The 27,496-nt window shown below is 35.0% G+C and overlaps 1 protein-coding gene across 1 annotated transcript; it reads left to right on the top strand.

The window, feature by feature from the left end:
• The first annotated feature begins 851 nt into the window (after window positions 1–851).
• On the top strand, window positions 852–26,948 carry LOC130747170 (DNA polymerase epsilon catalytic subunit A-like). Its single transcript, XM_057600023.1, has 49 exons — window positions 852–1,093; window positions 1,405–1,470; window positions 1,669–1,728; window positions 1,870–1,965; window positions 2,607–2,767; window positions 2,925–3,016; window positions 3,111–3,328; window positions 3,847–3,933; window positions 4,023–4,157; window positions 4,306–4,428; window positions 6,192–6,275; window positions 7,047–7,211; window positions 7,311–7,487; window positions 7,772–7,885; window positions 8,139–8,243; window positions 10,641–10,759; window positions 10,868–11,009; window positions 11,081–11,175; window positions 11,399–11,504; window positions 11,606–11,685; window positions 11,797–11,973; window positions 12,356–12,443; window positions 12,883–12,963; window positions 13,049–13,192; window positions 14,092–14,187; window positions 14,343–14,543; window positions 14,665–14,719; window positions 14,817–14,959; window positions 15,044–15,513; window positions 15,987–16,122; window positions 16,210–16,407; window positions 16,511–16,585; window positions 18,447–18,637; window positions 18,779–18,959; window positions 19,105–19,169; window positions 20,241–20,373; window positions 20,455–20,556; window positions 20,806–20,889; window positions 21,195–21,269; window positions 21,384–21,443; window positions 21,532–21,794; window positions 21,868–21,916; window positions 22,568–22,728; window positions 22,982–23,048; window positions 23,927–24,037; window positions 24,207–24,377; window positions 24,469–24,669; window positions 25,839–25,945; window positions 26,395–26,948. The coding sequence occupies exons 1-49, from the start codon at window positions 935–937 to the stop codon at window positions 26,753–26,755; spliced, it is 6,630 nt and encodes a 2,209-aa protein (XP_057456006.1). The 5' UTR covers window positions 852–934; the 3' UTR covers window positions 26,756–26,948.
• The last annotated feature ends 548 nt before the right edge of the window (window positions 26,949–27,496 follow it).

Raw genomic sequence — 27,496 nt, 5'->3', positions numbered from 1 at the left:
CTATCACATTCAGCATACACACATTTATTACTTATGTGTCTCCTCTTCCTATCTATTTGAAAGATTCCATCGTGCGCCTTCAGCATAACAAAAATTAGTAATTTTCAATTTTTTTATTTAATCATCTAATAATTAGTTTAGTTTTCAATTTAAACTCAATTGACTCTATTGAAAACATATTTTAAAAAGAAATGCTACCAAGTACGAATCCATCAAGTTGCCTCTGTTTCCATCAACTTGCTTGATATTTAACTTGAGGACAATTACTATTTATCCAAGTTAATATCTAGCTTTAGGTTTGCTGTAGCAAGAATCAGCTTCACAATGTGCACTAGCCTCAACATTCAACTCGTTAAACCATCAAGCACACACCTAGTTTAACTAATGCGCGGTTTGTTATTGTTTTCAGTTTTCACATATTCTCGGGTTCGAGTCTATGTGAATGTAGTTGTCTTAAAAGTTTGATTTCAGCTGTATTAAATACTTGATCAAGAGAATTCCCGACCATATTTATTTTACCGGACTTGAATAAAATTGTCTCATCAGATGATACAAGTGGTTTTAAAATAAATACAACTCTCATTTAAAAAAAAAAAATACAACTCATGAAAACATGAAACTGTAATATTTATATACATATATAATAAATTAAATGGATTTAATGCACAATATGTTTTGGGCCAAAACATTGGGCCAGACCCAGAGCGAAGGCCTGGTTAGAGAAGGACAACATTTGAAAATTCTCCTAACACAGAGGGCATATAAGTAATTGAATAGGCAGGCTCAGGAAAGAAAGCGCGGGAAAACGCACTAGCATTACCACATCCGCCCCCAACTCTTCAAAAGGGAAATCGGGGTTCATTTTCATTTCAGCTCGCATAACTTCCCACTCCGAAAAAGTTCACCAGAAAAATCTCCGATCTCGTTCCCGACGATGAGCGGCGACGGCCGGAGATGGGACCGGAGAGACGCCGGCAACTCCAAGAAGCAGAAGCTGATCCGCAACGCCGAGGAAGAGCTCGAGGCGAAGTTAGGGTTCGATGTTTTCTCCGAGGGCAAAAAACGCCTCGGATGGTTGCTCACTTTTGCATCTGTAAGCACATTCATTCTTCCTCTTCAATTTCATCAATCGATTGAACTGTTGTATTACTCAATTTCTTGTTCTACTAGCTACAGTTGCTGTTGTTATTGTTGCTTCCACTGTAATTGTTACTTGATTTGCTTCTGTAATTTTGATTCGAACTAATCTATTGTTTTCTACTACTGAAATTGCACATTATGCAGCATCTGTTCACTTTCCATGAGAAGTAGTAGAGTTTTTCGTTTCCAAACTATGATTTGTGGTCATTTTCCTGTAGAATGTTATTCAAAAGGACTAATTCATGCTTTTTACCATATTTGCAGTCATCTTGGGAGGATAACGATACCAACAAAGTCTTCAGTTGCGTTGATCTTTACTTTGTTACACAGGTATTGTACAAGTTCAACTATAATGCTTCTCTACAAATATATGAAAACCGGAATCCGGCACTTTTGTAATTGAAGTTGAAACAGAAAATTAAAATAGAATGAAAAAAAAGCCCCAAACAGGCGCTTCTCGCTAGTTTTTCCACGAGAAGGGGACCTGGTTCAGTTAATAGTTCAGTAATTGGAGTCTGCTTGTTGCAGGATGGGTCCACGTTCAAGTCAAAATACAGATTTCGTCCTTATTTTTATGCAGCTACAAAGGTGAGTGAACACCTTCTCAAGCATCAGTATACAATTGAATTGCAAGATACTTGGTTTTTTATGTATTTATTGTGATTTTGTGTTTATTTTGTGATTGCCATCATGTTGGTGGTGTTAATTATGATTATATAATTTTGCTAGGATAAAATGGAGATGGATGTTGATGCATATCTGAGACGACGTTATGAAGGTCAGATTGCAGATATTGAAATTATGGAGAAAGAAGATCTAGATCTTGTAAGCTATTTATGGATCTCTTATCTGCTTCACTTTATCTGATACATGAGGAGGAGCTTTAGAAATGCAACATTCAGCATTGATAATCTGTCTCTTGGATTTTGTACCTGATTGTTACAATTTTTTTTAATGAACAACACATTTATTTTAGAAAAAACCTCGTTTAATATTTACTATGTTTGTTTTAACTTTTGAAAAAACTCAGAATCTGAAAATAATCAGATTTATGATTTATCTTGAGAAGATACTCATGAAAAAAACAGATATTATAATAACCTTTTACAAGAGTTTTATTTGTAACCAAACGAAAAATATCTTAGCATAACATCTCTAAAAGTAGGTGGCCTCTTTTTTACACTACCATGAAATTATATTTTTAAAAGTTTAAACAAATAGGCTCTTTATTTGGTAATTACTTCTAGATTTTATCAAGGTTTCAGACGATCAGTCAATATATGGTTCATGGCACAGTCTGCATTAGTTTCTTGCTATTGTTTGTGGATTTAACATAGCCATTCTGAATGTAAAGTTGAAGATATATATGTTTCTTTGAAGTTTTCATTTTGCTTCAATTCAATAAAGCTATGCTTGCTCTCTTTCTCCTGGTCAATTGTCTAATTTATTTTCATGGTTCTGAACAGAAAAACCATTTGTCTGGATTGAGAAAATCTTATTTAAAGCTTTCATTTGATACTGTGCAACAATTGATGAATGTGAAGCGTGATCTTATGCATGTTGTTGAAAGAAATCAGGCAAAGTCTGATGCTGCAGAGGCCTATGAGTCCATATTAACAGGAAGAAGGTAAATAAATCAAGTTTCACGCGACATTAAATTTTAGATTGAAGTCTTGCATTTTACTTCTTATAGTGATGCAGTATCATTTTTAGTGCAGATTATTAAAATTAGTATATAACTTTACTTTATTATCTGATCTGATCCTAGTTTTCTTGTTGCTTAGGAGAGATGAAAAACCTCAAGATTTTCTAGATTGCATTGTTGATCTTCGTGAATATGATGTTCCTTACCATGTTCGCTTTGCCATTGACAAGGGTACCTTTTGATCTTTATTTCTTGTTTTTAATATTTATTCAACTATCTTATCTTCCAACACCATGTTGTTATCTCATAACCGCGTGTGATCCAGATATACGGTGTGGCCAGTGGTATGACGTTGGAGTATCAAATAATGAGGTTACACTTGAGAAGAGGACAGATCTTCTGCAGCGTGCTGAAGTTCGTATTTGTGCATTTGACATTGAGACCACAAAACTTCCATTAAAGTTTCCTGATGCTGACTATGATTTAGTTATGATGATTTCATACATGGTAGATGGACAAGGGTATTTAATCATAAATAGAGAGGTAAGGGTTAATGGAAGGCATTCATGTTTCACTTATCTCTCTCTTTCTTTTACCCTGTTATTTTGTTACAAAGGACATTATCAAATACTTGTTTTATCAAAAGCCTTTTTATCCTTGGGTTTCTCTTTCTTTTCATAAAAGGTTCATGTTATATAGATAATTTATACGGAAGTGGTTTTATGATTCCAAACAGCCCCTATTTTGGTGCACATGACGCTGAGATCTTGCATTGAACTATTGAACACAATGTTGGGACGTGATTCTAAAGTTGAGATGTACTAGTAGAGATTAGGTAATCCTTTTGAATGCCAAATTATGCATTGAGTATGGTCAAATGGTCATACACAACCTGACAAATGGAGTGTTAATAAGTTATTTAATTTTTGTGCATCAAATCAAATGTAGTTGTTAATTTTTTAATTTTTTTTTTGATAAACAAATGTAGTTGTTAATTGATCCTGGAGTTGTATTTTTCAGCGAATGTATTGTAAATCGTTAATTGTGTTGCGTATTTTCAGTGTGTGGGGGATGATATAGAGGATCTAGAGTACACTCCAAAGCCAGAGTTTGAAGGGTATTTTAAGGTGACTAATGTTCTAAATGAGGTATGCTGAAAACCTGTTACCCTAAGTTGTTTTACAATTATGATTTATAATTTGTTAAGATTTCTATTTCTTGTGCCCATTTTTGGCAGATTGAGCTTCTTAGGCTATGGTTTTCTCATATGCAAGAAGTGAAACCTGGTATCTATGTGACATATAATGGTGATTTCTTTGATTGGCCATTCCTGGAACGACGGGCAGCCCATCATGGGCTCAAGATGAGTGATGTATGTTGCTAATGTCTGCACAATTCTTTGTTCCTTTACATTGATTTGTATTATTTTTCATTTATAGCTTATCAACTCCGAGGAACAATGGTGATTTCTTTGATTGATTTTTCTTCTTCTACTTCACCTTTATTATTTAATATTACAGGAATTGGGGTTTCAGTGCGACACAAATCAAGGGGAATGTCGTGCTAAATTTGCTTGCCATTTAGACTGTTATGCTTGGGTTAAACGTGATAGTTATCTCCCTCAGGGGAGCCAAAACCTGAAGGTACAGAGTTCGTACTCTTAAGTTTTCAGTGGTTTCACATTTTATTTTTTTAGTTACTTTGGCTGTGCTCTTAGTTATCTTTAACTGACTTCTTTATGACATGACTTTTCTGTCATTAGATATTTTTATTCATCCAGAAGAGATAACTGGTCTTTTATTTATTCATGTAGTGAATTTCATTTAAGGGTGGATAAAACCCATACGTAACACACTGTTTGGTTTCCAGTTATATAATTAGAAAAAGAAAGTTATAATATCAACAAACTGAAGTTAAAAGTAAAACTGACACCATTGATAATGATAATTCTGAAAGTTCGGTGAAGTTCAAATTAAACACTGAAGTTTGCTCACAAGTTCGGTGAAGTTCCAATTATGAAATAGGCTTGACATTGAACATTGCCTCTGCCTTCACTGCCTCTACCCCTAGAATTAGGGTTTCAGCCACTATGAAATTGACCTGTAGTCAGGTTGATTTAAGGAGAGGAAGGTTGGACTGATTGGGTATTTCCTTGAGCAAGATTAACATAAAATTTTATTGAGAGCTTTTTGCTCTTCTGAATTCAAACTTCTTGAGCCAAAAGTAGTGATTGAATTTCAGCAATGAAAGAGGCTGAAATTTGTTGCTTATATTTAGAGGGCAAGCCTTCTAAGGTCACATCAAATTGTTCTTTTATAGTAACTCTCCAATAGAACCCATAGAATTTGGGATAGATTTGATTCAAAGTAAATACTCACCAATTGTTCGATTGACAATTAGCAAGGGGTGTTGCGCAATTTAGTGAAGAATTGAAGTGGTTTGACTTCATTTGGGAATGAAAGTGGGAGTGCAAATTATCCCACAGCAGATAGGAGTGTCTACAACCAATCATCTTAGGAATGGAGATTGAAACCAAGGAATGGAACCAGGACAATAGAAGACCTTTCTGATGCTTCCATGAGAGGTGCTCCTCTCTAATGATGCTGCAATCTCTATTGGCTTCTCAGCGGAATTTGGCCGGAATCTTGGTATTGACCAGAGATGTGTGTAGTGGCCGGTTATTACCAACTCAATTTGTTGTTTCCAATAGAAAGTTCTTGTCTAGTTTTTCTAGAAATGGATTGCGAGAATGAGATCTGTGCACTGCCTGGAGCTGAGATCGCTGTTGCTATGACGGTGGCTATGGAAGTGGCCGCCATTAAGATGGTGGCGATTGGGAGGAAGGTAGTGGTGGAGAACCAGCGTGGGCCATAATCTCCATTTATTTCAGGCTCTATATACCAATACCATAATAAGGTTAGAGATAGAGAGAAATTGATAGAACTGAAAAGTGATTTTATTACTGAAAACGTTAAGATACAATAGGTGCTGCTCATGTTGAGCAAAGCTTAACAGCCCGTGACTAACTTCCTAACCAATTTAGCTGGGGCCAACTAACTACAGCTGATGATAACGAACTCTTAACTACTCTATGAGAATAGTATTTTGTACATTAGGTTGTATCTTAACTTATATAGTCTCATAGGCTTTACCGTCTTCATCTTTAAAGCATTTCACTTGGTTCAAGTCTTTTGTCTTTCTTTCCTTAACTTTAGTGAGCTTGTAGATATTACCTCCCTACCTATATACATAATGACTAAAAATAATACCTTTTTAACTAATAATACGCTTAACTCTATTAATTAATTTATTATACTGTTGAAGTTATTGTCATTTTGTTGAAAAACATTTATTTTCACATTAAGTTGAATTTGTCTCCTTGCATGTTTTCTTTGTTTTTATTTAGGCTGTAACAAAAGCAAAGTTGGGTTATGACCCATTGGAGGTGAACCCTGAGGACATGGTTCGCTTTGCAAAGGAAAAGCCTCAGGTATGGGTGATTTGAAGTGATGTCTCTCTTATTTGTTGAATTTGTTTGATATAGTGAATTAGAGATGGAGCTCCGAAAAGAGTGAAATGATTTTGCTTTTTGAATTCCGGTAAAGTAATGAGTTGGAATAGTTGTCAATAACTCAATATATTTGAATGTCCTTTTTTTTACTTGTTTGCATGGCCTCTATGATTTTGCACAAACTAGATGTGAACTTGTTTGCCACTGAATATTTCCATTAAAAGAGAGGATAATGACATAGTTGTCTTATTTGAATAATAGAATGTGATACAATTGGTTTTGATTGACATTGCTTTGTTAGATTGAAAGAGGGCCATTCACTGAATGCTAATTTTCTAGGTAAAACACGTCTCATAATTTCTTAGGTCTCTTTGGGTTCTGGCAGAAATAGCGCTCCACTATGGGGTTATATCACATATCCTCATACCATGTTCATGGAAGTGGTCCCCGTTTATTAATTTTATATTTTGAACTGATGATATCCATCATAATTCGAAAAAAGGAAGAAAAGTAAGAAGTTGTTCTGAAGTACAGTGTGTTTGCTTATCAAGAGCCAAGGAACTGTTCAGTCCTTAAGTTATTTTATGTTGGAAGTGAGCATTGTTTTTATGCTTTATTTTTCCTCCGGGTATGCCATACTTCATCATTGGAGTTTTCAATCTGAAAAGTTATGCATTTGGTTGGTCATGAGATATCTTGATAATTTTATTTACTTTTTCTTTTTTCCTTTGATTTGAATTGTCATTGCAGACGATGGCTTCGTATTCTGTTTCTGATGCAGTGTCAACTTATTACTTATATACAACTTATGTTCATCCCTTTATATTCTCTCTTGCAACTATTATTCCCATGTCGCCGGATGAGGTTTTGCGCAAGGGTAGTGGGACCCTCTGTGAAATGTTGCTTATGGTCCAGGTAGGCTCCTATGCATGCATGTCTGGGAATTCTCATAATCTTATTATTTTAAATTCAAAGTCTCTCATTCTGTTGTAATTATTTTCATTTCTGTTACAGGCTTTCAAGGCCAATGTTATTTGCCCTAACAAGCACCAATCTGATCCAGAGAAATTTTATAAAAATCATCTTCTTGAAAGTGAGACGTACATAGGGGGCCATGTTGAATGCCTAGAAAGTGGTGTATTTAGATCTGATATTCCATGTAGTTTTACAGTCGAGCCATCAGCCTATGAGGTTTGTTGTTTCCATCTTTAATTCCTTTAGTGGTGACCACACACTCCTTTATTGCTAACATGATGTGCAATGTTATCAATTTTCATATATTTAGATGTCATTCCTTCCAATTTTAGTTGTCTTCTTGGAAAAAGGGCAAATCCCTGTCCTTTTTTGAGGGGTGGGGAGTAGACAAAAAAAATCTAGTAACTTTTTTATTTAAATAACTGAATTCTGAAAATATACTTCTTTGTATTATCGTTTTTAAGTATGCTTCACTAACCATAGTGTGATGTTGGCTCCAGCAATTGATCAACAACCTTGAGCGAGATCTACGTTATGCTATAGAAGTAGAGGGTAAGATGGATTTGAAATCTGTCTCCAATTATGAGGAAGTAAAGAATGCTATCAGGGAAAAGGTACTGATTATGATTTTTGGCTGGTCAACATTTTGCGTATTACAATTTTCCTAAAATCATGTGTGAATTTGAAATTTATTTGTTTGATTTTATGAACCTGATTTTATATTTTAAAAGCGTGTTTATTATTCATATACCGTCATAATGGGGCATTGATTTGTACATTATTTGATGTGGTGTAAAACTGTAGAAGTTATGATATGCATGTAATCATTAAGGAATTATCATGACCTACTTCTCCCTATGCATGCAGCTTTTACAATTACGAGACACACCAATACGTGAAGAATGCCCTCTCATTTATCATCTGGATGTTGCTGCTATGTATCCAAACATAATTTTAACAAACCGGCTTCAGGTATGATGGGACATGTATATATAATATTGGTCTTTAGTAGGATTTGTAGGATGTTTGCTCACTGAAAATTAAGTCTTGACTACTTTAATTGGGGGAGTTGAAGGATCAAAACAGAAAAATAGTAACAAAGTGAGATAATTATTTATCTGTTTGAAGTCCGCTGTTGCTGTGCCCATGTGTGTATATGCCTAATTTTGATGCAAATGCCTTTTAATATTAATGTTATTCTCCGATTTTACTTGCTACCCGTTTGGATACAAATCAAATAGCACTTTTTGGAGCTTATTTAGTGCATTTTCTAGTAGATAAGCTCTAATAAGCTGCAATAAGCCCGTATCCAACTGGGCTCTTGGTTGGTTTCTAAAAAAATGTGAGTAGGATAGTGATAGACGAGGTTAACTGAAATATGGTTTGAGGCAAATTTTAATGGGAATATGGAAAACTCAGCTGGCAGCACAGAGATGGAGTTGCACTAGTCGTACATGTTTGTTTTTTGATAGAGACAATGCATTTTAGACATTATCACAATGCTTTCTTAACCTTTAATTGCCAAAAGTTTAATGTGGATAAGCATGTTGATTTTTTATTAGAGTATATGCTGACCTGTCAGTTATAGTTAGTAGTAACTATTTGTAACAGTTTATGATAAGTGTGTGTAACAGATTCAGTAACTATAACTGACAAGTCAGCATATACTCTAATAATTTTCTGCAATTACATTGCTTCCCTATTTCTGTAAATAAATCATTGATTTGGATCAGGTTTTTCTTGTGATCTCATTATAATAGGTTCCTCGTCAGTTGATTCTGTAATACCTGAACTTTAGGGATTGACTTGGAAACCTTGTATGTAAATATTGTACATCTTAACTGTGAAATACACATGAAATAATCAGTCTCAAGTTGAAATAATCAGTCCCTAGTTTTGTTGTCAACCACTACCATAAAGGGCTGACCCAGTTCTTGCTTTTTGTCGGGTTTCCAAGTTGACACCAGCACTTGTCTCATAAACCGTCGATTGGTTTCTTTTCCATGCGCATGGCTGGTGCCTTGTTTATTCACCCTCACATGCCAATTTTCAGATGGAGGTTCGCCAGCGCGTGGGGTTTGCGCACCACCCTCTGTTGTTCCCTTCCCTTTGTTTCCGATCTAGTTCTGTTCGCCGGAGCTTCCTGATTCGTTTGTGACAACTTTTTGTTCATGGGTCTCACATTGAGAGATCACACATTTTGGTTTTGTGATTTCCTATGTCTCTAAGACCAAGCATTGACATGTTTTCATGACATAAACTCCCAAGGTTGACCCCAACATTGAATCCTATAAAAAGGGCTTAATTTCCTGTACTTTTCAGGTTAGGTAGTTATCACTTCTAAGAAGTTGAATGGTAAGAACTACATGGACTAGTATAATGGTGTCAAGGTGTGGTTTCTGGGTGACGGTTTATTTTGGTCATCTCATAAGAATCCGTGTTACACCGACTGGGGTCACGTTGATATTGTTGGATACCCAAAAGTGGATCTGACAGTTGATTGTGTTTTTATGCGTGGAAATATTAATCGCATAACTTCTATGCTCCTTTGGTTGAAACATTTAATTTAGGAGTTGCAAGACTGTGATCTCTGTCCCATGGAGCTACTTTGTGATAACCAATCATCCTTGCATCTCTCCTCCGATCTAATCTTTCATGAGAGACATCGCGTATAGAAGTTGATTGTCATTTCACCAGAGGAAAAATCCTTTGTGGCATCATCAGAACTTCCTCAGTTTGCTCCTGGGATCAGCTTTGCCGATATCTTCACTAAGTCTTAATGGAGTCCAATGATAACTTCTGTATATTCGAAGTTGTATGCATATGATCTATATGCTTAGTATTGGGGGGGAGTGTTGAGATATTTTGAAATTATATTGTTTTCGCTATTTTTGTCAATAGATAATAATTAGGGATTGACTAGAAGCCTTTTTTTTGATAGGCAAATGTTAGTTGTTAATTATTAGTAAACTAGTTCCTTCACCAGGGTTTGAACCCTCAAACCCTGGCCCTTCACCCTTCAATACCCTTCATTTTCCTTAGCTCACCATGTGAGCTACCCATCCCAACCATGGAACACACATCAAATATTCAGATTATTTTCAGTCTCAAGTAAGCATTGCTGTGTACATTTTCTTCTTTTTCGTTTGGAGTTATGGTCCTGAATTTTGAATTCCCTATGAATATGAATCTCCTATCCCCTAACAATTTTTTCCCGACTAACTTGAGCCGCCTTCAATTGTTACGGATGAGATATGCATTGCTGTGTACATTTTCTGCTTTTTCGTTTAGAGTTATGATCCTGATTTTTGAATTCCCTATGAATATGAATCTCCTATCCTCTAACAATTTTTTCCCGACTATTTTCAGCCGCCTTCAATTGTTACGGATGAGATTTGCACTGCATGTGACTTTAACCGCCCTGGAAAGACTTGTCTACGCAAGCTTGAGTGGGTTTGGCGTGGGGAAACATTCACGGCAAAGAAGAGGTGTACTTTTATTTTTGGTTAATGTTCGCTGTAGTGTGGATTTTTTTAAGCTCATCCCTGGATAATTTAATGGATGCTTGACTAGAGCTTTTATTTGAAATCTTTCAGTGACTATTATCACTTAAAGAAGCAGATTGAGTCAGAGTTTACTTATGGTACTGATGGGAGGTCATCAAAATCTTTTCTTGATCTACCCAAGTTAGAGCAACAATCAAAACTAAAAGAGCGTTTGAAGAAATACTGCCAGAAGGTTATGATTGTCTTATTAAATATGTCTGTTAAAATAATATAAGACATACTAAATAACAGTGGCTTTCTCAGGCATATAAACGGGTACTTGACAAACCAGTTACTGAACTTCGTGAAGCAGGAATCTGCATGCGTGAAAATCCATTCTATGTGGACACTGTTCGCAGGTGAGATCATTGAAGTATAATCTTGAATAGTACAGTTCTTTGCACATCTAATTTGAAGCAGATGCCTTAAACATGAATAGTCTGTGCAACATGTTTATTATACGGCTCATAGATTTAACTTATGTCAGATTAACCGTTAGAGATTCTCATTCTCTTCAAGTTTCTATTGCACCATATTTTTATTGCTTGTACTAAGCCCATGTTTTGTGCTATGTGGTTCAAGTTTCCGTGATAGAAGATATGAATATAAAGGCCTCAATAAGGTTTGGAAGGGAAAACTATCAGAGGCCAAGGCCAGTGGAAATTCTATAAAGATCCAGGAAGCACAAGTATAAATTATGTTATTAGCCTTGTTTTTCTTGCACAATTTACTAAATTTTCTTTGAACAATATGGCTTTGGGTTTCATATTTGATTATTTTATTTCCCAGGATATGGTAGTGCTATATGATTCATTGCAACTTGCTCACAAGTGTATACTTAATTCCTTTTATGGATATGTCATGCGCAAGTGAGTATATTGACTTCCATTTATTCTTGAAGTTCAACAGTTGGAATTCATTCAATAATATGCACTATTTTTTCTTCTTAATCTATTTGTGTATTGGTGTTTGTCTGACAGGGGTGCAAGATGGTACTCCATGGAAATGGCTGGAGTGGTCACATATACGGGTGCAAAAATCATTCAGAATGCCCGGTTGCTGGTAGAGAAAATAGGAAAACCGCTTGAACTAGACACAGATGGTATCTGGTGTGCACTTCCTGGATCTTTTCCAGAAAATTTCACCTTTAAAACAGAGTATGTTCTGCCAAGGATTTATATATACATGAACACAACAGTTCTTGAAATTTTACTGAATGTTTCTATTTTAGCAGCATGAATATTGGCTATTCTCAGATAATCTTGGTTTGACCTTATTTATATTAAGTATTTACGAAGTTGTTGACTTCCAAATTTGAGTTCACTGATTTGGGTGATTAATTGGTAATCAGTGTAATTGAATATTATTATTATTATTATTATTATTCCTGCAGTGTTTAGTATAATTGAAGGTGTAGGCTGCGGGCAATTTATTGTGCTTCGTTCTACTTTATACTCTGTCTGTGTCTCATTCAAACAGCTATTTGCTCTATTCAGAAATGAGAGAGGAGTTGACAATCTCATATTTGGTGTATTTCAGAGACTCAAAGAGGAAGTTGACAATCTCATACCCCTGTGTTATGCTTAACGTTGATGTGGCAAAAAATAATACAAATGATCAGTACCAGGTCTGTTACTCTATTTGTAAATGTTTTAAATTTTCAATATGGTACAGGTGCTTCTGCTTCTTTGTTTAATACTCCCTCCGTTCCTATATATAAGTCACAAATAACTAAATCTCTTAGATTAAGAAAAGTAGTTACTATTAATAAATTTGTAAAAAAAATGATTTACTTTCCTAGATTACCCTTATTTACTTTCCTATGATTTTCTCTCTCCAAGTTAATACTTCTAAAGTTTATCATCTCTTTCATATTAAATATGAGGGTGAACTTGGAAAAACTTATTTAATGCTTCCTAGATATTAGAAAGTGACTTATATTTTGTAACAAATTTTTTTCAAAAAATGTGACTTATAATAGGGAACGGAGGGAGTAGTAAGTAGAGTGCAATACTTCACTTTTACACGTGATTACTTCATTGTTTCTATTTCCAATTTTTTCTCAGACACTCACAGATCCAATTAGGAAATCTTATAAAACTCATAGTGAATGCTCTATTGAATTTGAGGTGGATGGACCATACAAGGTAAAATGGAGCAGCAGATTTTGATTAAATATTTTCCCTTGTTTCCACTATATTTAAATGACTTTTATGATTTTCCTTGACATAGGCAATGATTATTCCTGCTTCTAAGGAGGAAGGAATTTTAATTAAGAAGCGTTATGCTGTATTTAATGACGATGGAACCCTCGCAGAGCTGAAAGGTTTTGAGATCAAGCGCAGAGGTGAATTGAAGCTAATCAAAGTTTTCCAGGTATATTGATGAACTTCATTCGGTTCAAGTGCAACTCATGCTATAAGGTTTGATAATTATGAGGATATGTATTCTTGCTTTCGCCCTGATGCCTCTGATATGATGGAATGATATAGCTGTCAGTGCTTTTGTTAGAGTTGGGAAACCCTAACAGCCAAACACCAAAAGATCGCAAATAAGTAATTCACTGAATAAAATACTGAATCTACTATTATTAAAAATAGAAACCCAAGAACGAAAATCCTTCTTTTACAAGGGAAACCCCTTTCCAATGGAAAAAACCTTTCACAACTCTATTATCAAAATTCTCCTCCCAAATGAGAGCTCCTATTTGTAATAAACTAACCCTGATAGAAATAGACTTAACCACTAAGAAATAAAGATAGTAAACTCTTAAAATAAAAGATAAAAATAAACTGAACCTAATAAACTAAACTCAGGCTCCCAATCAACAAGGCCCAATAATTAGAACACTAACAGTTCTCAATAGAGTGCTGATGATAAATAAAAACACATGCATCTGTGGAATTAAATCTAGTTAAGACTGGCAGAATTATGTTTATTAACTAATACTTGCAGTGTTTTTTTTTGGGCTAGAAATTGGAGTTTAAAAATTATGCTTATTATATTTAGCAGAAATGACAGTTTCAAACTTGCTAGATGCCTATTCAAAAGAATGGCTCGTGGGATAGCTTTGAGAAAATCCTCTATGAATTTTCTGTTTATACCTTGTTACAAAGTTGATTTTTCTTTTCTTTTCTTTTTGGTGTGAAAGTAGCATTGAAATTGTTATTCATTGATTGGGGTCCTGCGTACGTCGGAGCTTTGTGCACCGTCTGCCCTTAGAATGATTATTTGAAGTTGTCAGTTTTTAAAGTGAAATGCATGTCTTGTCACAGGCTGAACTTTTTGACAAGTTTCTGCATGGCTCAACCTTAGAGGAATGCTATTCAGTCGTCGCTTCAGTTGCAAACCGCTGGCTTGATCTTCTTGATGTATGCTAAAGATCCACGGTTTGATGTCTAGTGCAATTTATATATTGGGAACTATGATAAATGTTAGCTCAAATTAGTTTGTTGAAGATACTTGATGGTCATGACTGTATACAACTTGTTATTTCCTTATTATGTCAACTCTTTCTGTCATACAGAACCAAGGAATGGATATTGCAGATAGTGAGTTGCTTGATTATATATCAGAATCAAGTACCATGAGCAAGTCTTTAGCTGATTATGGTGAGCAGAAGTCTTGTGCTGTTACCACTGCTAGACGTCTTGCTGACTTTCTTGGTGATACAATGGTCAGAGATAAAGGTCTTAAATGTCAGTACATAGTAGCAAGTGAACCTCAGGTTAGAGCTTTGTGTATTATAGGAAATTCATGAAATACAAATGTTTACTCTTTTAATTCCCCCAAAATAATCTGATTGTTTATCATGTAGCTATTATCTGAAGAATTTATTATCTTTGTAGGGAGCACCTGTAAGCGAGCGAGCTGTTCCTGTGGCAATATTTGAAACTGATGCTGGTAAACTTTTCTTGGTTTTGAAGTAAGAATTATATACCAATTTTATTTTATTCGTGTTTTCATTTCAAATAAGGAAGTGTGTGCATAATTTTTGCAGAAGTAATGAAGTTCTATGTCCGGAAATGGTGCAAGGTCTCATCAGATGCTGGCATTCGATCCATTATTGACTGGTCTTATTACAAGCAGCGGCTTAGTTCCACAATTCAGAAAATTATCACTATTCCTGCTGCAATGCAAAAGGTTATTAGATTTTTCTGTTTGCATTTTGAAAGAATAGATCCTTGCTTGTTCTTATTTTTTATGAACAAGAGTTCAATGCTGCAGGTTGCAAATCCTGTCCCTAGGGTAGCTCATCCTGATTGGTTGCATAAGAAGGTCCGTGAGAAAGATGACAAGTTTCGCCAACGGAAATTGGATGATATGTTTAATTCTATGAACAGAAAGGAGAGCTCAAAAAAGCATGATGATTCTAATGGTGTCCGCCTTGTGATGGATGATGAGACTGTTAATGACTTGGAGGACTTCGGAAGCAACGGCAGGAGTTCTACAGGCAGACCTAGGCCAATTATACGGCATTACGAAACTAATAATGAACGGCATTCAGTGAATCGCAATGGTCAAGAAGATTCAGAGCAACAATGTAACGACAGCAGCAGCATAGATCGGCCACCTTCACTATCACAAAAAGATGAAATATCCGGTGAAAATATTGACAAAAACGTAGACTATCAAGGATGGCTTCAATTGAAGAAGAGGAAGTGGAAAGATATGCTGGAAAAGAGAAAGAAGCGAAGGTAAAGTGCTCATTGCTACCTAAATATTAGTCCATCATCAATATCTAGGAAGTTCTTTTGAATGGTTCTCATTCAGAAGACAAGTACCAAAAGATAACCTTCGGTTGTCTGAATGAAAGAGCTAAAACAATGTCTTAGTATCTGCTGGATCTTCTACTGTTAGAATTATAAGTTAGAACCACACACCACCACAAAACTATAGGCTTAAGGCAATGGGTGTGTGTGTTCTTTATTATATATACACGTGTACACTAGCTAATCTACCCAATGTGGGACTTCTATAAGTCTCCAGTTGGTATTCTCTAATACTCCCCCTTGAGTAGAAAGTACAAGCCCAGGCAAGAAGACGAAGAAAAATGGATGAAAATCTGATTGTCATGATAGATATTCTGATGTTCATCTTTGTGGTTTGTATTTGTGCGAGCTCCCTAATATTTTTTATTGGTATTAAGGAAGATGGTTTATTTTCTCAGATTGGACAATTCAGAGAAATCTGACCGCTTAAATGGCATTCTCGGACAAATAAATGGTAAGATAGATCAGGGCAGAAGTAATGTCAGTTCATATTTTAAAAGGCATGAGGTAGTCCTAACACGGTGCCACTGGCAGGTAATGTTACATTTTGCAAGTACTCCGCCTTACATTATGACTGGTACGATTTTGAAAATTTCTTATTCCAATCTTCCTGTGATTCAGATTATACAGCTAATTCACAGTCCACAGATTGGCCAATTTTTTGCTTGGGTTGTTGTTGATGGCATTATGCTCAAGATACCTGTTTCTGTTCCTAGAGTCTTTTACCTCAATTCTAGATCACCAATTAGTGATGAATTTCTTGGCAAACGTGTCAACAAGACTCTTCCTCATGGAAGACAGAGTAATAACCTGTATGAGGTACTGCTGGTGTTATTATTTTTCTTTTAATACATCTTCTGATGGTTCTTTTATTTATTTTTTCTCATTTGAAGGTACTAATATTGCTTTGCAAATTTTGCAGGTCACAATTAATGAAGTTCAATTTAGGGAAGCAAGCAAAAAACTTGAAGCTCTCTTAGCAGATCCTGATGTTGAGGTTAGCACAATTATCAAGTATCAACCATCTAATTATTATTTTTTGTTTTATGCTTGAACAATTTCCTGTATCCCCTATAATTTGATTGTTGATATGATATACCATCAATTCTTGCTCCAATTGGTAGGTCTGGCAAAATAATCCAGTTGTTTGTTATCCAACGAGTCTGTCCACCCATAAATCCAATCCAGCTCATTCATTTATAGAAAATGAAATAAATGGATTGGATGGATTACAATCCTTTCCCTTTTTCTCTTCAATCCAATGTATTGATAATTTAAATTTTACGGATCATGAATAAGCGCAACATTAAATATCTGCTCTTAAGCACCTCATCTGCACGCCTTTGTTCCCTTTTGTTCTCTTCTCACTATATAACTAACTGCAGCATATTCCCGTCTGTGATGATTTTATTTCTGAAAGATTACATTGCTACTTTGAACTATATCTTTGGAATGGTTATGTTAGATCTGAAATTTATCATCATTTCCTTTTGTTGGAAAGATTATATTGCTACTTTGCCCATTTCCTATTTTCATTTTCAAAGAAAACAAAAATTAAAGCTGAAAACATATTTGGTGGATATTTAGAAAATGTTTTCTTTAAAAATATTTTATAAAATATTACCTCACCTTCTTCTCCTTTCACCTTCCAAAATGTTTCTCCACTTGAATTAGTGTATAGCGATCTCACCTTACTTCTTGTTTTGATTTTACCTATTATTTGTCTTCTATAGATGCTTATTCTAGGTATAAACTTATTCATTATTGACTGGTAAAAGTTGCAATATGAACGAGTTTTGATTTATTGCTATGGTAATGTGCATAAGGCTTATTTTCTTTTCCAAATTTTAAGGAACTTTTATGTTGTCGGATTAAATGGTAGTTTCTTCAAATCTGAATCATTACTTCCAACTCCAAGCATGTTTCTTGGATTATCGTTAAACTCCTTCCAATTAAGTTTGCATACATGTAAAAGTAATTGATATGTATTGAGGGTCCTACATTGACTAGAGATATGATTACCTAAGTCCTTATAGGGGGTAGAGCAATTCGCACCTTACAAACTAGCTTTTGTGGCAGAGTTAGGTCTAACCCGTATTCTATGATGGCACCATAGCCTATTATAAATCGGTTTAATAGGCCACCCTCATATGTCCAGTCCTGCAGACTTCACACTCCTGATGTCTAGATTTCTAGCCCTAAACGTGGGGGGGGGGGGGTGTTGAGAGGTTTCACATTGACTTGAAATATGGGTACATAAGTCCTTATAAAGGATAGAACAGTCTTCACATGAGATAGCTTTTGGGGCAGATTTAAGCCTAACCAGAATTCTAAGATGCTATCGGAGCCTATCCTAGATCCTATGTTGGGCCACCCACCACCATTCAAAAATTAACTTGGGCCCTTGACTTTCCCTATGCAACCTACCTAGCCCCATCGATTTCCCAGTGCAACCTTTGTGGCCCCGTGGCTTTCCAAGTTCAATCAGTCCGACTCCATGGATTTTCAATGCAATATAGCAATCTATAATCTCCATGCACCAGATGTCCACTTGTGGGTGTGATGGGTATGTGCTGAGATCCCACATCAACCAGAGAATAGAGATAGACCAACATAGAGCTTATAAATGCTTTGACAACACACACCTTACGAGCTTTCTTTTTGGGTAGAGTTAGGTCTTATTCAAATTCTAAGAATATGCATCCTTCACATCTTGTTTTTATTTTAATGTTTACTGTCAATCAGGTTTTTAGTCTACAATCAAGAGCTTAATATTACCAGCTTTAATTATATTTTCTCAAATAAATATGATCAATGTTATATCGAATTGAACTTGGAGGATGCAATTTTTATGTCAGGGAATATATGAAACCAAGGTGCCACTGGAGTTTAACGCTATAGTCCAGCTTGGTTGTGTGTGTAAGGTGGACAAATCTGCTAAAAGACGTAATCTACAAGAGCCATGGAATGTGAGTGAATTGCACATGAAGACCACGACCGAGTGTGGTTATTTTGAACAATCTATATCCTTCTTCTACTTGTACCATAGGTAAGTTGAAGGCCTGATCTGCGGAGATATTTTCATCACTAATTTTTTGGTTAAAAACAGAGATTTGTATTCGCTTAAAATTTTTTTTTATTCGATTCCTGTGCTTTGCCCTAGTTTTATATTTAACATTCTTTTATTCAGCATCTCTGAGGGACGGGCTATATATGTTGGATATTTTCCTGTATCCAAAGCAGTAACTGTTGTGGTAGTCAATCCCTATCAAAACAAAGATTTATCACCGATTTTTCTTGAAAGACAATATCACAGTGCTTGCCAAGCTTTGTCTATTGAGTCACCTCCGAGGAATGACATTCACTTTAAGGTAAATCTGCAACATTTATCATCATAATTTTGTTTCCTTGCAGTGAATATTATTATTATTATTTAAAATTTCTCCGCTGAATTGTCTTATTAGTTATTATGTATCTTTTTTCATGTTTATGGGTATAATTGCGTCCTACATTCAGGTGGACTATGTTGCTCAAGTCAAGGATGCTGAAACAGCAATGCAAAGAACAATAAATGATCACAGGTTTTTTTTTATATCTTAATTTACTATAATGCTTGAAGAATTTTTTTTGTTAGGACATTCAAGAAAGGAGCACAATTAGGTTTCATTTTAAAAATATGTAACTATGCTTCTCTGTTGTGTCTAGATTCCTTTAGCTGCTAAGTGCAAATAAAGTTAACCATATACTTGATTACTTATTACTTTGTCTCTCTGGTGTGGTATATTATAATCATTACATGGGTAAGAATAATTATGGCCATGCGAAGGGGACTTCATAGCCTAAATGGGACTTACGAACTATATTGTAGCCCAAAGGAGACATGATACCAAAGAAAATCATTACATTTTGGGCTACACTGGCTTTCACTTGTCTACTTGTTTCCGAGAATCTAGTAACTTTAATATTGTATAAAACTAGAAGCTAAAGTCCATACCATGTTTTTCTATAATCTTTTAATATAAAATATCAAGAGACACCTATTGCTACTTTCCTTCTCAGTGTTATGCAGTAGTTTTTTTTAACAAATATAATTGTTTACATGATAATGACACAATGCAAGGTGATTTACTAAAGAAAGGCCATTCCTCACTGTAAAGTCTGTTCATGAATTGTATAAGATTGCCTATATGCTTTACAGATGGAGTCTCGCCTCCGGACCATAAACCCAAAATCCTCTAATTAAAATAGTCACAACCTTAGCTGACTTAGATAAATTTAGTGAAATACAGGTGCAGAAGCAAAAGCGAAGCAACATTCTGAATCTTTTTAGTAGAACTTAAGTTTATATCTATCTGAACATGATTTTGACCAGTAAATTCTGTTTTTAATACCATCAAGTATTGGAGAACTCTGGGTCTACTCACTACATTTTACATTAGGTAATGTTCAAAAGAAGATAAAGTGTAGTAACTGCTTAAATTTTTAACCATGGTTAGTCTCTGATATTTATAAAATTATAAGACTGTAGGTTTTCCAACTCTTCATTTCCGAAGTTCTGTAAGCTCCAAAAGTTCTAAAATATCAAAATTCATTTTCTATTTACATCCTTGGGCTTGAATTAATTTGCTATTCTCTGACAATCATGGTCATAGGAGTGAGCATCATGGGCCTATGGTTGCTGTAATTGAGTGCCCAAATGTCCAACTAGTAAAATTGGGCATTCGAGCTTTAGATGATTTTCCATGCCTGAGTATTCCTTCTAATGCGCGTGATAGTCAGTATCAGGTACAACTGGTCCATAACAAGCATGTTTGTTCTTGAATATTTTTATGCTTTTTAGTTATACTTAATTTTGGCTCTCTTTAGATTCTTGGATGGCAACAAGTTGCTGCTAAAATTGGAATGCAACGTTGTGCTGCATCAGTACAGTGGCTAAATGAGAGAATTGCTCTATCAAGATATGCCCATGTAAGCACCCCATATCCTTAGCAGCATATCTTTTGGAAAACTACAAAAAAACGATATATTGGTAAAAGAAATTTCCAATTGAGAAACGCTTCACCAAACAAAGTTGGTTAATTAAGCCAATAATTACAGACCTATAATAGAGCGTTGTTTGCAGAAATTGTTCTTTAAGTGGAAATTTGTTTCATTCAGAAGTTTCATTTTGTAATCTTCCTAACTTGTTTCCATATAAATTTTGAATATCTTTTGCAGGTACCAGTGGGAAACTTTGAACTTGACTGGCTTATATTTACAGCGGATACCTTTTTTTCAAGAGCTTTGCGTGATAATCAACAGGTTCTGAGTTTGATATGATTTTAAGTTGTTAGATCTGAATGGTATCAACAGATACTTACTACCTTGCATTCATTCATAATGCTTTACACCCTCACCTGAACCAGATGATTTTTTTTTTGATAAGCAAACCAGATGATTATATCTAACATGTTCAATGTCTAAGCAAGAGTGGGTGTGTATTTTTCTTAAAGTACAATGTCAAGCTCAAAAATCTTATAGCCCATTTCAAATTGTATTATCCCCTCCCCTAAATAATAATTCATTACGTCCCTATTTTTTTTATACTGAGCTATTCATACATACAGGTACTTTGGATATCTGATGATGGTCTTCCAGATTTGGGTGGCATTACTGGTGAAGAGAACTGTTTTATTGACGAGGTTGGGCACACACACATATTTAGATTTTTCCTTAATTGTTATCATTAGATGGGTGAGCATGCTCATAGTCGTATCTGGTCCTCTGAAATTGACTTCTGTGCTATTTGGAAATAGGTCCATCAACCTGTTCTCACGTATCCTGGAGCTTATAGAAAAGTTACTGTGGAGCTAAAGGTTCAATAATCTAAGTTATTTTCACTAGTTGAGCCATGCTTTTATAACTTGATAGGGGGTTTTATTGTATTTTTTTGTTTATTTGCAGCTACACCACCTGGCTGTAGATGCTCTGCTAAAATGCAACCAAGTCAATGAAATGGAAGGAGGCGCTTTGTTAGGATTTGATCATGAATTTGATTCCGAAGCATTTTCCGTGGATGGTCAGAACAGCTTTGACGAGTCTACTTCATGTGCACATGCGTTTCGGGTCCTAAAACAGTTGATTCAGCGGTGCCTTGCAGATGCAGTTACATCTGGAAATGTTTTTGCTGATGCAATGTTGCAACATCTGTATCGATGGCTCTGCAGGTTTTTACTATCTTCTATTGCTTACCATCTTCTTTGTGATTCATATAATTACTGCATCCTTCCCACATTGCAGCCCTCAATCAAAACTTCACGATCCAGCTCTTCACCGGCTACTCCACAAGGTAAACAATTTTTCGTTGAAAGTTCTTGTATGATACTTGTAATGAAATTCATTTCATATTTACACTATTTACTATAAGTTTTCATTTAGGCTTAATTGCACTTTTGGTCCTGTGTAACGGAAGGCCTAAAGTTTAAAATTGCACTTTTGGTCCTCTGTGTAACACAATGCTGAGCAGACTCATATCATGCACTAACATATGATCATAACAATTTTTTGAACTTTTTAAAAATGAAATACTCAAATAACAATTGAGAAGCAAAAGACAACCAAATTGAGAAGAATAAGATGGTCAAAATAAACTTATGAAATAATAGTAGTGGGATATGGTTCAAACAAAAGAGAAGCAAACTGAGAAGTTGATGAAAGTAAATATATTGATGAATAACTGTATGACCTGATAACAAAATTCCTCTCACACTTATATTGTCTTGTCAAATTTTATAATCATGTAACGAGTTAATTTAAAATAATGAAAAGGTGATCTTTATTACTTCCATCACTAAGCACCCCCGCAAAGCTTGGGCTTGAATATAGTCATATTTGTTTTTTTTTTGTTCATTTTTTGTTTCATTTATTTGTAATTTGTATATTTGAGTTAAAACCTCTATCAATTGTATCTCTTGTTTTTTGATTGCATTGATATTTATAGGTCATGCAAAAGGTCTTCGCATTGTTGTTGGCAGAGTTCCGCAAGTTGGGTGCAACAATTGTATTTGCAAACTTCTCCAAGATTATTATAGACACAGGGAAATATGATCTGTCTACAGCCAAAGCTTACTGTCATAGTTTGTTAAGAACTGTACAATCCAGGTCTGTCTTGCAAAAGCCATGAAAAAGTATACCCATTTTATATTTACAAAAATTATTTTGATTTTTGGGATAACTAGACTTAAAGATAACAGAAGTTGCAAAGCTTTGTCAAAAACCTTAAGAATGAAAAATCTACAATTTTTAATTGAATGTCGTAAAGTTGTGAAAGACTTACTAATGCAAATTCATCTTTAATTGACCTTATACTTGTCCATTCTCCTTTGTTTGACTCCATTTATTGCTTATTTTGTAGAGACCTATTTGAATGGATTGAGCTTGAACCACTTCAATTTTGGCTCTCATTGTTATTCATGGACCAGGTTTGCTCATCATGATTTTTTCATTGCCCATTTGTCTATCCCTCACTGTATTGGTTGTTGGTTGCAAGATAATATTTAAGTTTCTTTAAATTATTTATCTTTTCTAAAGCAATTGTGAATGGTTAGTGGATTTTTTGTTAAACTGAATAGAGAGAATCTCACACTACAGAATTTCGAGGGTCTGTACTTCCCAATGCCAAAGGCCCCAATACTCTCCAAATGTCTAACACTTCCTTCTCAGTTCCTATTTATAGGAAACAAGTCTTATTTCCTGATTTCCTCTATCTGTACCCAACTAACTAATTAACTGTCTCTGATCATTATCTGTCAGAATGGCTTGGGAATCTTTTTGTCACCAAATATAATTATAAATTAGAACAGGTCTGCCAGGCACATTCTATAATTATAATTCTGGATGGTTAGATAGAATGATAATTGAACAATGCAAATTTAAGAATGTGAGGAGAAGACATAAGTTTGCTTATAATATTATTTTTATGAAAGTCGTTGATTCAATATATAATCTGATTTTTTTTTTGTAAAATATCAAGGTTTTAAAGTCTGATGCCTAAATGGTTAATGGAGATTTTCTTGACTGATGATGATTTGATAATGGTTTCATACATAATATATACAATTGACTCTGCTTGTACTTGTTAGTGGTCAGGATATACCGTTTTCATATTAAATGCATTATGATGCCAAGTGCCAAATGCTTCTAATTACACTTAGATATTGTATTTTGATGCACACCTGTGAAAATTTAATGTAGTTTCTTCAGCTTTTGCAGTCTTTCAGCCATTTCAGTTTCCCATTTTTTTTCTCCAAACCAGCATGTAGTCATTTATTGCCTAGTTATTGTGCTTTCCTTGTTGTAGTATAACTACGGTGGAATACCAGCAAAATCTGATGAAGCCATAAATGATGAGTCTCAAGTTGACATTATATCGAGCTGGAATATTGCCGAATACTTACCAAAGAAAGTCCAAGTAAGTTCACTAGTATGATTTTTAGCTTCTATCGGAAGTTCTAAAGGCAAGGAATCTTTATCGAATGAAGATTAATTCAATGGATTTTAAATGGCTTGTCATTTATTACTGGAACTATTTTGCTTTCTTCATGTCTAATTTTTTTTTGTCATATCATGATTTTCTACAGGACCATTTTATTTTCATCGTTTCTCAATTCATGTACATTCCTTGGAATTATGCACAAAAACAAGCAGCAATCAGGGCTTCATTGCAGAATGACGACTCCTGCACCCCATCAATTAACATTGGAGCTGCAGAGGCGGTTGAATCAGAAATAACAGAGTATATTAAAGGGCAGGTATAACAATCGCAGCACGAAGAATTGAATTTGCACGGTTTCTTGATTTGAAATATTAATTGATTCTTACATTTTGCATTTTACTCCACAGATTAGCTCTTACTTCACAGACAAACTGTTAGGAGTTGTTCGTGATATGAAGAGGATGACCAGCTCAGTAAATGACCAGAGTTCATCATCTGTCCTTCCTCAACCGACGGGTGATCTCCATAGAGGGGATGCAGCCTTGGAATTTATCAAGCACGTCTGCGCTGTCCTGGCCCTCGATCACAGTGTGCAACATGATATTTTGGTAATACTCATTTTCCCAAATTGTGCTGGCATTGATAAATAGCTGGTATTTGTATTCGACTAGAACAAGCATGCCAAGAGTATCTTGGCTGGATACTCCCATGATGAATCTAAAGCACTCTTTCCGGTGCAAAGTGCTCCTCTGACGGGAAGTCATGAACTCTCCATGGAAGAAGCTAAATATCATATAATCTTCGAAAGCATGTAATTTACTCTGATGGCCTGTTTATAGACCCAACAAATTAAACAACCTTATAAACATACCTATTGTAAACTAGAAAAAGATAACCCAAAAAATTATAATAAATTCCCTATAAACTAAATAACATAAAATAAACCTGAATCTATACTTAAATTGAAACCCTAAGTAAAATTTAATGTCACTATTATTAATAATTTAATGTAGTATATACTTGTGGTGCAATATGGTCTCACATAGGAATGCTTTCAATTAATCTCTGAGGCTATAAAATATTTGTCTGGGAAATGCATGTAGTTTTTACAGCAGAGATTCATCTTACTTGTAATCAGACTTGAAGAGATTATTCTGTTTGGTTTCTTAAATGCTAACTGATTCTTGCTTTGGCATTTGTCAATGTATAGTAAGTAGTCACATAGTTTGTAAATTTTCATATTTTCAGAATTCTGCGCATGCTTTGTTGAATTTTTAACATGGAGCCTGTGTGCCCTTATATACCTTTTCCGGGCTAAGTCACTTTAAATCAACGTCTGTAACATCTTGGCTGTATTTATTATTTATGATCCAGCCCTTAATGGAAAAGTACTGGGTTATTTTGGGTTTGCAGTGCCTCATTTTTGCGATAGATTGTGCTAATGGGATTACAAGGAAATAAAGTACTGCATACTGCTGATTGTATGCTTGACTTCTGAATTTCTAGAACAGATTTCTACCCAAATACAAAATAAGAAGTTATAAGAGATTATGACATGTTGATTAGGATATAGAGAACAAATTTGAATTTGATCATGGTTCTGTATTTATCCTAACCCAAAGAAGAAACAAGAACGAATTGTTCTGTTCTTATTCCTGAATAATTTATATATGGAATGGTTTCTTCTTCCATTGACTGTTGATCTTCTGGTTTCTACATTTCTGCATGGTCAGCAAACTGATACTTCTGAGTTCTGATTGTGTCCTTCACTTGTCAGGTTATGAGAAAGAATTTGTTAAAATATGTTAAAGTCAGGGAGTTTGCTCCAGAAGCCGAGTTCCGTGATCCTTGCCATTCTTTCATCTTATCCAATGTCATATGCAGGTAAAAAAAATTAGGTTTCCATTATCAATTGAATATAAACAATAAAATAGTTTGGCTGAAAATTTTCTGAATATCAATAGCATTAGGAGTAAATAGGTTTCCATCCATGAAAGGCAAAAGATTTCTTGCTCGAGTTTACCTAGAACTACCTCTCAGGGTATTCAATGGTTACCAAACTAATGAATTTTGTTTAATGTAAAAACCATTTCTCATAACTCAATGCAAATTGCATATGGTCTTTGTCTATATTGTCTTATATGAAGTATCTTTTCATGTGCAAACGAATTTGCAATCTCCTGCATTGAAAGCCAGTCATTAACTTTGACAATTTTACCATAGTTTGACAATTTCATCGTCTTTGTATGTTGGCTCCAGCAATGTCTCAAAACATACGAACATGTAAACCTTCCCATATTCACATGTATTAATTTTTTCTTTTCCGTGGACAGCTATTGTAATGACTGCAGAGACATGGATTTGTGCCGTGACTCAGCTTTAATGACGGAGGAGTGGCGTTGTGCCGTACCTCAGTGTGGCCAACCTTATGATCGTGAGGTGATGGAGAATGCTCTCCTTCAAATCGTACGACAAAGGGAGCGACTATACCACCTGCAAGATTTGGTTTGTCTCAGGTGCAGCCAGGTGAAAGCTGCACATTTGGCTGAGCAATGTGCATGTGCTGGCTCATTTAGGTGCAAGGAAGATGTAAGTGAATTTCGCACAAAGATGCAGGTTTTCTTGAGTATAGCTTCTCGTCAAAAGTTCCAACTTCTCCAAGAATGTACCTCCTGGATTTTAGAACTTAGATAGTGAATAGCTAGGAGTGTCTAGGATCAGAGTAAATTAGACCTGTGCATCTTTGGATTTCCGATTCACATTTGGGTTAACATGTCAAAATCCGTTGATGCGATGAGATTATGTATATATGCATTGTATATTAAATAAATGAAGTATGTATCCTCTTTTACATAGAATGCAGCCTTGTACCACCATATTAGCTTAAGCGTTCAATTGATTAGTTTCCCAAACCAATCACGGACTATGAATACTTCACGAGCAAGGGTCTGGCAGGGGCTATTTGAAAAAAACTGATTATAGGTATTTTTTTTGTAGTTTTGTTTGTGGTCAAATTTCGGCCTCTGCAAAGTTTTGTTGTAGAATTTTAGTCTCATCCCTAAATTATCACAAATTAATACTTTACAACATCCTGGTGAAACTAGATGAAGTTCTCACTACACATATTGTCTCTCCTTATGTTTTCTCTTCTCATTTTATTTCCTAAACCAAATAGTGTAAAATTGAGCAGTGCCGCTTAGAAAATCAACTTCTAAACACGTCTTTCTTTGGTAACTTGATCCCATACTAGATGGCATCTCTAGAACAGAGAGAAACAGTCTTATATAATAACAGTCCAGTGAATGAGAAACACAAGTACTATTTCATATGTTTCTTAGCACTAAAATGCATAAGCACATTTCTCATTTAGTATACATGTTAATTGATGTAAAAAAAGAATCTGGTAAGCATAGCATTTTAATGTTACCCTGAATA

The sequence above is a fragment of the Lotus japonicus genome, chromosome 3, assembly GCF_012489685.1.
Source record: "Lotus japonicus ecotype B-129 chromosome 3, LjGifu_v1.2".
Lineage (NCBI taxonomy): Eukaryota > Viridiplantae > Streptophyta > Magnoliopsida > Fabales > Fabaceae > Lotus > Lotus japonicus.
Note: the sequence above shows the minus strand (reverse complement) of the source record. Positions and strands in the feature narration are given on the sequence as shown.

Coding starts and splice junctions, on each gene's coding strand:
- LOC130747170 (XM_057600023.1), top strand. CDS start 935: ATGAGCGGCGACGGCCGGAGATGGGACCGGAGAGACGCCGGCAACTCC. Junction 8,244..10,640: donor TTTTAACAAACCGGCTTCAG/GTATGATGGGAC, acceptor GACTATTTTCAG/CCGCCTTCAATTGTTACGGA. Junction 21,917..22,567: donor TTCACCGGCTACTCCACAAG/GTAAACAATTTT, acceptor TGATATTTATAG/GTCATGCAAAAGGTCTTCGC.